This window comes from Podarcis tiliguerta (assembly GCF_965153285.1).
Source record: "Podarcis tiliguerta genome assembly, chromosome: 3".
Classification (NCBI taxonomy): Eukaryota; Metazoa; Chordata; class Lepidosauria; order Squamata; family Lacertidae; genus Podarcis; species Podarcis tiliguerta.
The window spans coordinates 62,566,069-62,581,483 of record NC_139536.1 but is presented as its reverse complement, the minus strand read 5'-3'; the positions used below and the strand labels follow the sequence as shown (position 1 = coordinate 62,581,483).

Here is a 15,415-nt window from a genome sequence, read left to right as displayed (position 1 = left end):
TTTTCCTTGATGCCAAGCACCATAATTAATAACTGATTCTGCTACCTCTGGAATGAAAAGTAATTAGAAAGAAAGAAAGATGCCTAAAAATAGGGAGAGACTTCAGCTGCTCCTTCTTCCCCTTCACGTTGCCATTACGATGTGTGAGAGAGGAGATACCGATGCACCTCGGAGATGCTTCTTTTGTGGTTCGGAGGAGAAAGGGGGAGAGATGGGGGCGGCGGCGGCAGACGCGATCCTCGCTGCTACCTTTCCCAGAGGCTGAGGCACAGCAGCGAAGGAAGAGCAGGCACCCCGGCGGCGGCGGCGGCGGCGGCGGCAGCAGCAGCAGCAGTTTCCCCTTTCCCCGGCCCTGACTCTACGGGCGCATGCTCACTTGTGCCCGCAGCCCTGGACCATATTTGTCAGGACTCCTCGAGAGACGGAGAAAAAAAAATAGAGAGAGAGAGAGAATTTGGGGGGGTAAGGAAGCGCCTGGTTCCGACCTGATTGCTAACCTATTAACTGCAATGCACAACGCCGAGGGGTTGCCTTTCCATTGCCTCCCTTTGGCTGAGGATGAAAGTTAAGAGAGAGAGAGATAAAGGGAAGCAAGCGCACCTCCTCTGCCTCCCTTATGAACCGGGAGGAGGAGCGCGCGCGCGGCGGGGGGGGGGGGAGAGAGAGAAATAGAAGAGAATTTTCTCCATAAAGGTGCGGGGGGGGGGTCGGGCGCGCAGAGGGAAGAGTTCCAGCACAGCCTCTCGCCCAGGGGATGGGACCCGAGGTGGTGGGGGAAAGTGGCCCGGCGCCTGCGAAGTGGCCGGGGAGTGTGGGTCGGCCACGGGGGGGTTCCTTCCCTAAAAAAGCCCCTAAGTGCGTGAGAGTGAAAGAGGAACAAAAGAGTGGGCGAGGGAGAGCGCGAGAGAGGTGCCTTCGGCGTCCGCGCCCCCCACCCCGCTCGCTTCTTCCCCAACATATGACGGGTAAATTGTGGGGAGAAAAGGGAGGAGGTGGAGGCTGGAGCGGCCGTGGAAATGAGGAGGGCATTTCGCAGCCCCGCACGTCTTGGCGGGCGGAGACCGGCGGGGAGAGGGGGGGGCGGCGGCGGCGGTTCTGCGGCGTCCTGCCGCCCCGCCACTGGGGAGCCGGCCCGGGTTTTTTGACACTTCCCCGGGAGTGTCTAGGGAAGGGGGACGGCGCCGCCGCCGCCGCCGCCGCGACAGGGATTGGGGGGAGAGAGGGGTGCGGGTTGCGGAGGGGCCGCCGCAGCCGCTCGCTCGCTCCGTTTTTGTTTACGGGGTTCCCTCAGCCGAGGGAGGGATGGAGGCTGGAAGCGCGCGGGGAGGAGGAGGGACGGACTTTTCCCACCCAGATTTGGCTGCAGCGGGATATACCGGTTGCATGTGTAACGTGTGTCGTGTCTCCCCTCCTGGAGAAGGGAAGGGGGGGGGAGGCCTGCTCGGATCAGCGCGCACGGGCAGCTTCTGAGGGTGTGTTTCCCCCCCTTCTTTTTCGTCAAAGGATTATTATTATTATTATTATTATTATTATTATTATTATTATTATTATTATTATTAATACTGCTTCTCCTCCTTCTTGTCTCCCCTTTGCAGCTTCTGGACTTTGTGGCGGGCGCGAGCGCGCGGCGGCGGCGTGTGCATGTGTGTGCCGATATATAGAAATATAATACTGAGCTCCCCAATTCCGCCATTTTGGGCAAACTTTGCACACGCACGCACACACCACACGCGCAGCAGAGACGCTCCTCGCAGTTAGGAGTGGGAGGGAGCGTGTGTGGAAGGGGTGGGGGGAACTCTTGCTCCCCGTGCATGTCTTCTCACTTAAGTGTAAACATAGGAATTGGGGGCAGCAAATAAACCCCCGTGGGAGATGCGGGGATTTTTTCTCTCTTTTGCGCGCGCGCGTGTGAGTGAGGGTGGGAGAGGTGTGTTTGCATCACATGAACGTGGCTCGTGTGAATTAAGCCAAGCTAGCAGCACACCCGGGTTGCTAATACTCTGCAACAACGCCGCCCGCTTGCCTATATATTCCCCGCTTCCTGTAGTAGCCCTTTACCCATGATGAGCTGCAAACTGACACACTTGTTCCTAGCTCTTCGTGGGGGAGATGGGAAGGCGCTCGGCCCGGGCTCCCCATAACTGAGGGTCCGTAAGTGTGTGTGGAGGGGGGGACGGGACTCAAGCCTGCTCTGTGGTATGTTGCTGTGGAAGATAACAGGAGGTGCGTGGGTGGGTGGGGGTGTTCTCCCGGAGCCCCCTCCCCTTTTATTCTCACACGCGCACAGCAGAAGGAGGAAGTGGGTGAGGAGAAAACTTTGAAAGGGCCGAGCCAACTCCAAAGGGGACCTTCTCAGAAGCGCCTGGCTAAGGGTGGGTGAAAGGGGGCCGGGCTGAGGAGACCAGAAGCGGAGAGAGAGAAAGGAGACGCCTTCTCCTCAAGGAGGGTGATTTCTCTCTTACGAGCTCGGGAAAGAGAACTAAGCCAGAGAGGGAAAGAACCCAGAACCGTTTCTTCTCCCCTCGGAAGAGAGAACAGTCCCGGCCCTTCCTGAAAGTGGGGAGTGCGGGAAGAGAAGGGTAAAAAACAAAAAAATGTCTCGAGTTTGTTTTAGGCAACCTCCCCTTCCCGCTTTCCGTCGCAGGCTCCGCAAGGAAAAAACGGGACCCGATTAACAAACAAAGAGCAGTGCCTTTCTCTTATTATGCAACTTCCTCAGCCGGGGCACCCGGTCTCTCTCTCTTTCTCTTTATTTCTTTTCCTTCCCACACGCTTATACACCTTTTGCTCGCCGTGCAACGGCCTCGCCGCCCTCCCCTTGGGCATTTCCTTTCAGAGAAAGTGGAGGCGTCGAGGTTATTTCAGGAGCCCCCTCGGAAAGCTGGCTCGCGGTACTTTCTGCTCTTTTACCAAAGGAGGCGAACGGAGAACCTGGGCAGGGGGCTGGGGGAGGGAACCCTGTTTTGTAGCTTGAAGCGTAGCTTGAATTTGGTAGTTTTTGTTACAGTGGCTTCGTTGCGCCGGGAAGTTGCATGTGAAGGACCCGCGCCTCTCTTCGACCCCTTCCGCCGCTCTTCTTAATTTTAGGAGGGCGGGGGGAGCGAGAGAATATGTAGTATCCTGAGTGATCACAGTGTTCTCCAGAAAAGTTTCAAGTGCAGCAAAATACGCTATTCCAAAACTGGCCAAGGAGGGACCCCTACTGGTGGAACGGAGGTATCCACCCTGGGGATGAAAGTTCAAATTCTGGCCTCCAAGTTTTGCCGTGATTGCACTTCAGAGTTCAGGAATTGGCGAGGTATATTCCAAAGGAATGGTTTGAAGATACGGTTTTTTTGCTGCTTCCCCCTTCCATACCATTTCAGTTATTACAGTGTTTTCTGATCTATGTGAAATATAGATATATAATGAAGAATGTTTCTTAGGATTATTATGAGACTAAACTCTTTCATTTTGAATACTCAACACCGAACATAATAAACACATCTGATAGTTGTGAAGATGAGTGTATTCATTTCTCCCCCCTCTTTTCACATCGGTTTCCTAAAAGTGTTAGATCAGTCAATTTCACTTTCCTGTCTAGTGCATTTCTATTGATACAGGACAATTTCAGATCGCCTTTGGCTATAATTAAATAAAAATGAGGTTTTTTTCAATGAATAGTTTTATGATAACTGTAGGATGTTCTTTGCAGGCATCTGCTATATGTTATTCAAGTTTCTTCTGATGGAGGAATTGTTGGTTGCTAGAAGCATACCACTTTTAGTCTTAAAATTCATTTAGGAGGCTAGAATGTACAGGGGTATGTTTCAGATGTGTGGATATGGAAGGTTGGGAAGCCTCCCTCACATGTTGGATGGCTTGTAGAAAACAAACCACGAGCTTGCACTTGCTCCTAGACTAACCTAAGGCTAAGTTCATAGCTTTATATAAAGATTCACATATCTTTATGACAAAGAAGAGCCACACATCCAGGTACCCCTAAAGATATTGGAACTTCCCACCCCAACAAAATGTATGAGCAGCAGACAAGGAAGGTCTTTGAACACTTTTCTCATGTACAGCATTCAAAGATGCCCTGCATGCTGGCCAATTTTGATAAAAAATACCTGTTCCCTTGACTCACCTCCTAAGTCTATCTTTGTTTTTCTGAGCTAACTATTTTAGTCAAAATTTTGTTTGTGATTGCATAAGGAGTAGGATCTCTGCTTCTGTAAATATTTTGAGGGGTTGGGGGAAAGAGAAATGTATATGGAAAGGTGTGCATGCTTCATATGCTGTTAATGTTTGTGTAGCCAAATTCAAGGTGGAGTATCTTGTTTCAGTTTGGCTGCATTCCTGGATAGTGATAAAAGGGAGTTTGCCACCTCAACTCTGTGGCACTGTTTCTTAAAATAAATAAATAACCCATATAGTAGATATAGTGGGGTTATCTTTCCCTTGTGTTCTATTGGATACATCCTAGTTCATTTTAGCTTTTGGTGGTGCTGGAAGTATTGGTTTTTCCTGGTAGGGGACTGCATGATTGTATCTTCACTTCCTTTCTGCTGTATACTGTTAAATGAATCAAACAAATGACATTAAGATAGCTTTTTCACCTCTTGTGACATATCTCTTGGGAAGTTTAGAGCTGTACTTAGTTGGTGTTTATAGCACAGCTGTCATTTTGAAGTCAGCTTTATTTAATCACTTTTATAACTGTACATTTGACATTCCGATCATTTTTCGGAAAAGGGAATTGTTTGAGTACAGTTTGGTGTTTATTATGCTGTAAGGGTCTGGCACTTAAGCTGTTACTGAGTTTAATTGGGCAGGCTTCTCCTGATGTATGTTGACAAAACAAGTTTTCTGACTGATAGTATGAGTTTATTTCCATTAACACTTCACCTGTCTGAAATTATGAAGACAGGTTGTTAGAATAGAGAGAGTACAAAATATAGTGATTAATGAACACGGAAAGCATAAGCAATACACTTTCTCATTTAATCCTTCAGGAACAAGGTAATCAGCTGAAGAGCAAGTCTGTGAGCAGTGCAATAATTCAGGAAATGAGATGTTTCAAAACAAAACAATCTGGTTAAAATTATACAAAAATGTAAGTGCTTTCCATTGGGTACTCCATTGGATTTGGCAGGAAGAAAGAACAGGCTGGAACTGAATGCCAAGTGCAGAAACTAATCGTGATCCAGTGGCAAAGAATTGTTAAAACTTGCATTGACACCCCCCCCCCCAAATTTATTGTTTCAGTCTTGATAAAGCTTGGTATAAAGTTAATTATTACAAGGTTGCAGTGACACACTACCTAGCTGAAGTAACTCCTTGAGGGCTTCTAGCCATCGCTTGAGGGACTGTCTGGTTTCCTGTGTTTTCAATGCTGAGTTGAAGTTGTTTGCATGTTAAGTTGGCCTGCACTGAAAAACTATTTGCAGCAGCATTACTACAGTAGAAATCTGTGTTCAACTTTTTCCTCAGAGTGGGAAACATTTCCTGTCACAACTGTAAGCATTAGAAAAATATGTTTCTATATAAATCTACTTCTGATTTAGTTATTGCATGAGTGAATCTGCCCTTCTCCCACGCCCCTTTCTTTGCTCCAGGGGTATTTTGGCTTTACCAAAAGGTGGAAATTAAAGGGACCTTGAAGGAAGACTTCCTTGCACATCATAGGGCAGCATCTTGCTTAGTTAACGTAAGCCTGAGGCATGTGGGCACTGTGAAAAAAGAATGACATCCATGGTAGGGATGGGGGTGGGAGTTTTGTAAGTGTTAAGTCCAGAACAGCACCAAAATAAAGTGGGGCAACCTGCATTTTCCTTAGTTGAAACAGCTAGCTCTCCTTGTTGGCTATGCATGCTCAAAACAATTGGATATATGCGCAGCAGGACTCTGCATAGGATGCTACCTTGTATTGAGATAGACCGTTGGTCCATTTAGCTCAGTATTGCCCATACAGATCGGCAGAGGTTTTCCAGTGTTTCAGGATGGGGTGATACCCTAGCTCTGCTTAGGGATGCCAGCAATGCCTAGTTCTACGTAGGGATACAAAGCAACTGCTCTTAAACTAAGCTATGACATTTTCAGACTTACTTGAAAGTAATTTTCTGCTGAGTTATAATGGATATTCTGGGCTTTCGGCAAATACTGAAAACCTTCCCTCCCCAGTCAGACTTGTGATTGTTGCTGATTTGTGTTCAACCAGCATTCTGAATATGTTTGCAGTTTGTCTTCTTATACTTTTATGAGATTTTATTACTGTATTTCTTTAAGGTACAGTGATACCTTGGGTTGCAGACGCTTCAGGTTACAGATCCTTCAGGTTACAGAGTCTGCTAACCCAGAAATAGTACCTCGGGTTAAGAACTTTGCTTCAGGATGAGAACAGAAATCATGCTCCGGCGGCACAGCGGCAGCGGGAGGCCCCATTAGCTAAAGTGGTGCTTCAGGTTAAGAACAGTTTCAGGTTAAGAACAGACCTCCAGAATGAATTAAGTTCTTAACCAGAGGTACCACTGTATTGCTAAACATAGAATACTTTAAAGTGAATTTTTTGGGGAAATTACCATACTTTCCCATGTATAAGAAAAGGGTTTTTTACTCTAAAATAAGGTTATAAATCGGGGGTGTAGGGCGTGTTATACAAGGATAGTGCATATGCGGGACGGGCGATTGGTTGCAGCTGTGAGCAGGAGCTTGTCAGTGGCGATTGGGTGGTTGAAGGCGGCTGCTGCAAGGGCTGCTTAGGATTGGCTGCTGGTGCAACAATTTTGTGACGTATTGGTGGTTGTTCAACAACTTTGGCAATCCTCCCCCAAAAAGCTCAACAACTCTGGGCCATCTTCCCCCATTTACTTAATTTGGGGTCCCCAAAAGTAGGGGGCATCTTATACAAGGGGGCGGGCGTCTTATACACGGGAAAATACAGTATGTTAAGAAAGGCTCTGGCTTTAATGTGGATAATGTCATTATATAGTTTAGTCACTAGGTGGCACGTGGTATAGTGGTGGAATCAGGATCCACCAGTTGCTGTTCTGTTATTGTTTAACAGAGACAATAAAGTTCTTATCTAGCTTCCTAACTGGTGTGTCATCTAAGGCTTAATAACAGTTTATTGCAAACTCACTGTGCAGATGCAGTCTTACATGTAAACTGGGCCCAGCACACACATCTGAGTCTAAGATTGCAACTGCAGCATACAGTTAAATCTCTAGTTTCTACAGTCTTTTTTATAATTTTTATGACATTTGCTATTTATAGATACTTCTTTCATTGGTTAGTCTTACTACCTTTGCAGAAGAATGTTTAGATCTGAATCTCCAAGTTCTTTAATCTTTTCTGTATTCAAGTCCATTTAAAAATGAAGGTGGTTTTTTTGTGTGTCAAATATAATGGGCTCCAAGAGAAGATACACGTAAAGGCAATTATTTCTGTGACAATGGGTTAATTTTTTAAAAAAGGATCAGCTGTCATGTGCTTTGTCTGTACCAAGTATCCTTCATTCTACCTCTAGCACATTTAAATAACCATATATTAGAAATTGATGCAGGGAGAAGTAGAGCCCTGTCTGTTACTTTCAGATAAGAATGTATATGGTTCAAATGTTTTCAGTTTACGTGCTGTGAAAAGGGAAAGTTATTACTTCTCCCAAAGTTTCAGGAGGCTTAAAAAAATTAAAAATAAGCCAAACAAACCGTTAAAACATTGCAGTGAAATGAACGCAAACAGCTTTTGATGATGTCTACATTAATCTGCATTAATTAGCAAATGACATCACTTAACATCCAGCCTGAACAAGACTTCTGGGGAGCACAAGAGTTTGCTCGCTATTTTCTGACACTTTTGTTGGTTGTTATTGCTTCGCTCTGATTTTTGTTTTAACACAAAGAGTTGCCATTGGTGTAGAAGAGGCCACCAGATACTGTAAGAAGAGAGTCATAATTGCTTTTGGGACTCATCCACACAACTATTTGTCTCATGCTTAGAGAGTACGGATCTGAGTGGTTTTCTGCTTGACCTGGAATTTTCAAGCATGGGTTCGAACGGATTCCCCCTTGCTCCTCTCCTTTCCTAGGGAAACACCTTTTTTTAAAGCTAAATCGGAGTGCATGTCAATCCAGAGAAAACCTGATTTGCTGAGCACTAAAGAGCAGTTTTCTCTGGGGTGGAAGCAACAGGACAAGAGGAAATGTGAATAATCCCTTAGACAGCAGGCTTTCTAAAGAAGCGCAAACACATTTATTGCATTAATTTTAAACCTCTTCGCATTTTATGATCCTTTCAATAGAAGTTATTAAAATGCACAGAAGAGGGAAGCTGACACACAACATTGTTTCACAAAGCTACTCAACATGGGTAACACTATATAGTAGTATTCTTTCCAAGTTACTTACAAGTGTAAAACAAGAGTCATATCCAGACTAAGTTGAACTCCGTTTCCATTTAAATTGAGGAGCTGAGTTGTTCATGACTCGATGTCCATGGAAATTAATTGGACTTCAATTCAACCAGCTGGGTCTGAGTTCAACCGAAGTTATTCCTGTCGTACAGACTGCATTATGATTATGGTTATTTGTCTAGTACAGTGGTACCTCGGGTTAAGTACTTAATTCGTTCCGGAGGTCTGTACTTAACCTGAAACTGTTCTTAACCTGAAGCACCACTTTAGCTAATGGGGCCTCCTGCCGCTGCCTCGCCGCCAGAGCATGATTTCTGTTCTCAACCTGAAGCAAAGTTCTTAACCTGAAGCACTATTTCTGGGTTAGCGGAGTCTGTAACCTGAAGCGTATGTAACCCGAGGTACCACTGTATTTGGCTGTGTTTCTAGAATTTGCTATCTCTCTGCATTATAAACTCACATATTAAGAGGTACCGTTTGAGCTGATATCAACAGAGGTAGATTCTGTTTTCTATAAGAGAATGCTGTTTAGTTAAAGTTCTTTTCAGAATTTGCCTCCTTCACTATGCAAGCAGGCTTCAATGGTTTCAGAGGTTATTTTGCCTGCTTATAGATACTTAAAGCATTTTATCTGGTTTTGGAAGCCTGGAATTTTCAGTTTATGTTAAAATTATTGCCAATTATATATAATGCACATGGCAGAAAAATATACTGTACTGCACTTTATAACGGCAAATACAGTTCAATAAAAGAGCATAACTGGGGGTTGGATGTGTATCCAATATGTATTGAGCTTTGGTACATGCTTAATCAAAGTTAATATTCATTGTGAAAGAGGATGGTTCATTCTTCTGCCTTGTCTGTCAGAAAAACCTAGGCCCAGAATTTGAGAATTCTAGGGCATATAAAAAAGCAAAAATAAAGATAGAATAGTTTTTTTCCCCTCAGCAAATAGCTGCTAGATATTTTTCAGATCGACTTACTACACTGATCATGAGTCATAACTATAAGAGCTTGTCCAGGCAATCATTTCAAAGTGTTTTCTATGCCATTTTAGCCATTGTGGGATAGTCTTACAAGTTCTAATCACAGATATTTGGGCTGTGTGGTGGTGATAACTACTTGGGGAGTGTAAAAGCTTTGGTGCAACAGGTTAGCTATGTTGTTGTTTCTCTCCTGCCTTTCTAAAGAAAAGCTGGATAAGTGGCACTGCAGTGCTGAAGATGGTGATTATTTAGCATAGGAACAAGTAGTCTTGAATAGCCCCTTTCCTTCAGCCATACAAAGTCTAAAAACTAACATAAATGTGAGTGTGTATGTGGAAGGGAGGAGAAAAAGAGAGAGAAGCAAACAGGCTGAGAACAAGAGAAAAGGCCATAAGGATAACATCATTTCTACTATATTGAATGAAAGTTGAAGACCAGTTACATCTGTTGATAATAGGTATTTCTGCTTTTAACTGTTTTGAGAGACGTAATTGCAGATTGTAAAGGGTTGTTGTTGTTGTTGTTGTCTAGCTCAAGTTATTAGTGAGTAAGATCTACCAAAAGCAGTAGAACCATGTTAGCAGTCTTTAGGTTTAAATAGGGATGCGGGTGGCTCTGTGGTCTAAACCACCGATCCTCTTGAGCTTGCTGAACATGAGGTTGGCAGTTTGAATCTGCATGATGGGGTGAGCTCCTGTTGCTTCGTCCCAGCCCCTACTAACCTAGCAGTTTGGAAGCATACCAGTGTGAGTAGATAAATAGGTACTGCTGCGGTGGGAAGGTAAATGGTGTTTCCATGCTCTCTTGCTTCCATTACGGTGTTCCATTGCACCAGAAGTGGTTTATTCATGCTGGCCACATGACCCGGAAAGCTGTCTGCAGACAAACACCACCTCCCTCAGCCTGAAAGCAAGATGAGTGCTGCACCCCATAGTTGAATTTGACTGGACTTAACCGTCCAGGGCTCGCTTACCTTTTTTACCTTTAGGTTTAAATAGGACCTAGTTCTATTGAACTTAGTCTTTTCGACTGTATCATCTGTTTTTGAGGATAAATAGATTTTGTATCTTTATATGTTGACTTGAAAGTAAGTCCTATTGCATCTACAGTGGTACCTCGGGTTAAGTTAATTCGTTCCGGAGGTCCGTTCTTAACCTGAACCTGTTCTTAACCTGAAGACCACTTTAGCTAATGGGGACTCCCGCTGCTGCTGCACCTACGGAGCACGATTTCTGTTCTCATCCTGAAGCAAAGTTCTTAACCTGAAGCACTATTTCTGGGTTAGCGGAGTCTGTAACCTGAAGCCTATGTAACCCGAGGGACTTACTTCCCAGAAAGCATGCATAGGATTTTAGCCTCAGCTTCACCACCATGAAGCACACAGCATTCCATGATCTAGTATTTTTCCCCTAAAGGGAAAAAGTTCATGTATCCAACTAGAAGTGTGGGGAGAGTCCTTTCTGGCCCATTGTTTGGTGGGAGTTTATTTGCGTGGGGAGTTTACAGATTTTGGCTGTTGTAACTTCCGCAATTTAGATGCACAATTTCCAGCCTCCAAAATCATGGAAATTGTTGTCACCAGGAGTTTCTGACTTTTACATTATGGTTGTTCAAGTGAAGGAACACTCGAGTATGACCGGAGAGTTCATGTGAAGGAACAATATAATCTTCATCTACTCTAGGTTGGGTTTTGGATAATTCTTCTCTAATGCCCAACATTTCCCATGTGTTCTACTCTGTTACTGGTGCTTATTTTATAAGTCCACGAGCAACAGCATCTTAAAATTATTATTACAGTGGCAAGTATTTTTAATCTCTGTTGGAAGCCGCCCAGCGTGGCTTGGGAAACCCAGCCAGATGGGTGGGGTACAAATAATAAATTCTTATTATTATTATAAGTAGCACCATGGCTTTATCATAGGTGCTTTCTTGCTGCTTGAGGGTTGGGAAATTCTCTGAAACAGCATTAAAGTAAACTAGAAGAGGCTCATTTTTGGATGAACTGCTTTACATAGGACTTTTAAATTCCAGTCAACTATATAACCCAGTAGTTATCCATCTTTGTTTCCAGCTTTAAGCAAAACACACAGGTGGAGAATGCAGATAACTAGAAATGTGACAGTTTTGATATTAGCAAAGTTAGATATAGATTTTAAGTGTTATGCCAGATGTATTTCACTTAAGGCTAAAATCCAGGCAACTGCTGGATTTTATATTTTAAAAAATTGGAACTATTATTTCTTTCATTTTCCCAGCAGTCCTAGGTGCGACCTGAAATCTACACAGCACCTAGTAAAGCCTAATCCGATTAAATCTGCTATCTCTTCCTATCCTCCATCCTCTTATTTATGGCTAAATTTAGACTTTGCGGCATCACCATCTTGTCCAGTTTTCTACTGTACGTCTCTCTTCCATCCACTCCCCTGCCCCCCCTCAAAAAAACTTGCTTAATATCCAGCCTGATTAGGACCTTTGGTGAACTCAGAAACTATTTTGGTATTTTGTTATTTTTGGCTGGTTTTAATAAAAGTGTTGATTAGCTTTGAAGTTTGACAATATTTACAATAGGTTATAAATATTGTGGGGCAGATGAAACGATGATTGAAAATCATGTGATGTATGGTGTGAAAGAGGATCAAACATAACATTTTGTGGAAGTGGATCAGATTTTTTATGAAAATGTTAGAATTTTTTAAAAAGTATCATAAAGTACAAAGACACAAATAGAAAGACTGTCCCTCAGGATGGGGTTCGTGTCCTCTTTCCCTACCCACCCACCCACCCCATTCACAAAAGAAAGAAAAAAACCACCACAATTTCATATCTCTGTTTATGTAGGCATACAGACAATTAAGGGTATGTTGGTTCAGAGATATCATTTTCATATCTCCTGTCTTATTTATTTTACAGTATATGCACCATGAATGAACCAACTTCTAGTGGAAGCGGGCAAGACTTTGATGTATTTAGTGTAATGGACTGGAAGGACGGAATTGGTACCTTGCCTGGAAGTGATCTGAAGGTAATATTTTATAATCCTAAATAGGCTCTGAAATACGTAATGTAACCATAGATGCAGAGACATATATACATGCAACTTAGTGCTGTATAAAGGGCAAGTCTTGATGTTACCAGGGAATGGATAAGTGTGTCAAAACTCTCTCTCCAGGATATGCCACAGCTGGCCTACCAACCTTTACTGGTAAAAGATGTTTCATATCACGAATGCACTTGACATCCAAATTATAGCCTATGTTGAACAGCAGTCACAAACTGTGGACTTGCTCCTTTAGTGGGAAGGCAACCCTGGCCAGAATAAGTTGAATAGCACCTCATACATTCACCAAACCATCCACCAACAGTTCCTATCTCTTGACTGGACTGAATTTGAGTTTCTTTGGCCTCATTCAGTCCAAAATCTTCCTCTTATGATATGTTTGTGTTAAATAGCAAACAGAGTACTGTGGCAGTCCCGTCCTCAATTGCCATGGGACAAAATAACAGCCCTGCAGCCTTGCTTTCTGAAAGGAGGAACACAATAATGAACAAAGCACAGGACTCCTAATTCTCAGTGCATATACTGAGTCCGAAAGGACATTATAGTAGGTTATTATTATTGTATTTATATAGATGATATGGTATGATGTCGATGGCAGATACCCTCAGCAGGATGGACAGGTGCCCCATGAACAGTTTCTCAGTCTTTGCTAGCTCTTCAGTACATCTTTGATCTTTAATGTAATAATCCTGCGAACCTTTGTATGGCGTCTTCTCGGGGCAAGTGGTAGTAGGAAGAAACCCTAGCTTCCAGCCGTATGTACCTTATCATAATGGACCAGTGTCCACAAACAGCAGCAATGGGAGATAGCAACCACGTTCTGGGAAAAGCAAATCAATTTTCAGTACAGTACTGTTGTATTATTCTCAAATGCCTCTTTCTGGCTCTCTGAAAGCCCTCTGAAGTTGTCCTTCACCTGAAAGAGATGGGGAGTGCCAACAGAGAATTCACAAGAACTGTTTCTGATGTTCTCAGGTTCTCCTTTCAAAGATTGGAGAGGGCATTGAGGACTGCAGGAAATGCCCATGTTGCCATGTTCTGGAGTCTGCCCTGGAAATATTTAGTAGAATCGTTGAAGAGAGAGGCACCTGAAGAAATTCAAGATAGAGCTATATGATTTGAATCATAATTGATCAGCAGTTTGATCTACAGCAGATTGCTTCTGATAACTCAAGTAATTGAACTCAGGCACACACAGGGCAACTGAGAAGGCCTTACGGTCACATCACCAACCATTCTAGCCTTGCAGCTAGGTGTAAATATGTTTCTGGCTGCAATTGAAGAGTAATGAAGAGGAAAACCATTTCACAAGAGAGATTTTCTTATCAGTAGGTAGATCTTTACACTGAATTGCAAGCCCTTTGAATGTTTTTTTTCTAAAAAATTAACACAAGACCAGAAATTTTTTAGTGCTGAGTGTTGTGCTATTTATAGTAAGCAATTTTATACTTTGCCTTGACCCATTTTTCCAGTTTGAAGATTGTTTGCAAGCAAATTGAAGTTTTGTGGGCTTGTTCAGATTTGTGTATAACATTCTACACTGATTTCTTTTCAAGTCTGTATTTTTAAATAAATGTACAAATGGTGGGGGGGGGGAGAGGAAAAGGATCTTCACATGTGAGACAATCATAGTCTAGTGCAGGATTTCGAGGTTTGGAACTTTTCCATTTGGCAGGCTAAGCAGCGTGTTCAAATCAGAAACACTTCAGTGCTTTACAATTGCTGTGTGCTGTGTAGAGGACTAGAAGAGTTGATATCTTCTAAGCTGAAGAGCATATATAAATGTGAAGTACTCTGCTTTTTTGAATCACTCTGATGAGTGCACACAATCACCATCACCTCTGGATTCAAGTGCTTCTATCAAATTGGACAAGCTGCAATAATTTAAAATTGCTTCCTGGTGGAGAGGCAGTATATGGAGTATTTTAGGCTTTTGTGCCTCTCAAGTGCCATATTTTCAAAGTGGAAATTACAAGTGTGCCCAGTATGTTATCATTGCATCCAAACAAGTGAATGGATTAATTTTTTAATCCTCCTGAAAATACATATACCGGGGGGGGGGGGGGGGTTGCCCGGAAAGAGCAGATGGAGGACCTAATGGCCTTGCAGGAAGAGGCAAAGGTCCACTCAAACCTGGTTTTATACCACCTGCGGTTATTCCGCTTCTTTTCTTGGAAAGCCTTATTAATATCAATTACTTATACTGGTGATGGTGATCTATTAGCACTGCTTGAGTGCTGACCTTGAGAACACATACTGGCTTTCAGGATTAGCTCGAGAAAGGTGGATGAAGGAAATGTGTTAAAAGGAAAGAAATGCCTCCTTAGGGCTATAATAGTAAATTATGAAATGAAAGCCTTTGGGATCCTTGAACACAACCCCTTTTTTTGTTTTTTAAGGGACTGAAGAGTTTTTGTCGGATGAAATTGAGAGAGTTCTGAGGACAGTTGTTTGAAAAAATTCAGAGGAAAAAAGAGAAGGCAATGAGAGGGAGGGAGGAGTAAAAACAACCAAACAGGGAAGACTCGGGGGGAGTGATCAACGGCTGCAACCTTCTGTCCTACAGCAAAGGGAGGGAACGAGCAAATATTCCCATTTGATGCTCTTTCCCTCAAACAAGCTTCCATCTGATTAGGAAAAGGAAGTCACTGTTAACCTGAGGTGACTACATTCAGGCAGCCCTTGCACATACACACATGACAGCACATCATGCAGAGCTTGATGTGCTGGCACAAATTACATAATGGTCATTGGGTGAAGAGGTCCTCGTACCTCATTGGTATAAACAGCAACATGAAAAAGTGATTTGAAACAAAGCAGGTTTATTTTCACAGCACACACACACCCTGCTTTTCAGGAAACGTGGGGGATAGTAGCTGAAGTACCACACACTATTTTGAGGCCCTGGCATTTCCCCCTTTGCGCATCTGCTTGAGTGTGGGTCCCAGAGTTCCTTTTCCAACAAGGAGTTGCTGGGAG

General features: G+C 43.5%; 1 protein-coding gene across 12 annotated transcripts in view; it reads left to right on the top strand.

Annotated features, from left to right (window-relative positions):
• Positions 1–268: 268 nt before the first annotated feature.
• Positions 269–15,415, top strand: part of L3MBTL3 (L3MBTL histone methyl-lysine binding protein 3) — a 59,102-nt gene continuing 43,955 nt past the window's right edge. Inside the window, exons 1-2 of one of the 12 annotated variants that reach the window (XM_083434867.1) lie at positions 269–462; positions 12,289–12,400. In XM_083434867.1, coding sequence (XP_083290993.1) covers positions 12,299–12,400 — 102 coding nt within the window. In that variant the 5' untranslated portion in view covers positions 269–462; positions 12,289–12,298. Of the gene's footprint in view, positions 463–560; positions 694–722; positions 966–1,040; positions 1,473–1,628; positions 2,148–2,270; positions 2,892–4,089; positions 5,690–12,288; positions 12,401–15,415 lie in introns of those variants that run through there. The other 11 variants (XM_083434878.1, XM_083434874.1, XM_083434871.1 and 8 more) reach the window with 11 other exon arrangements.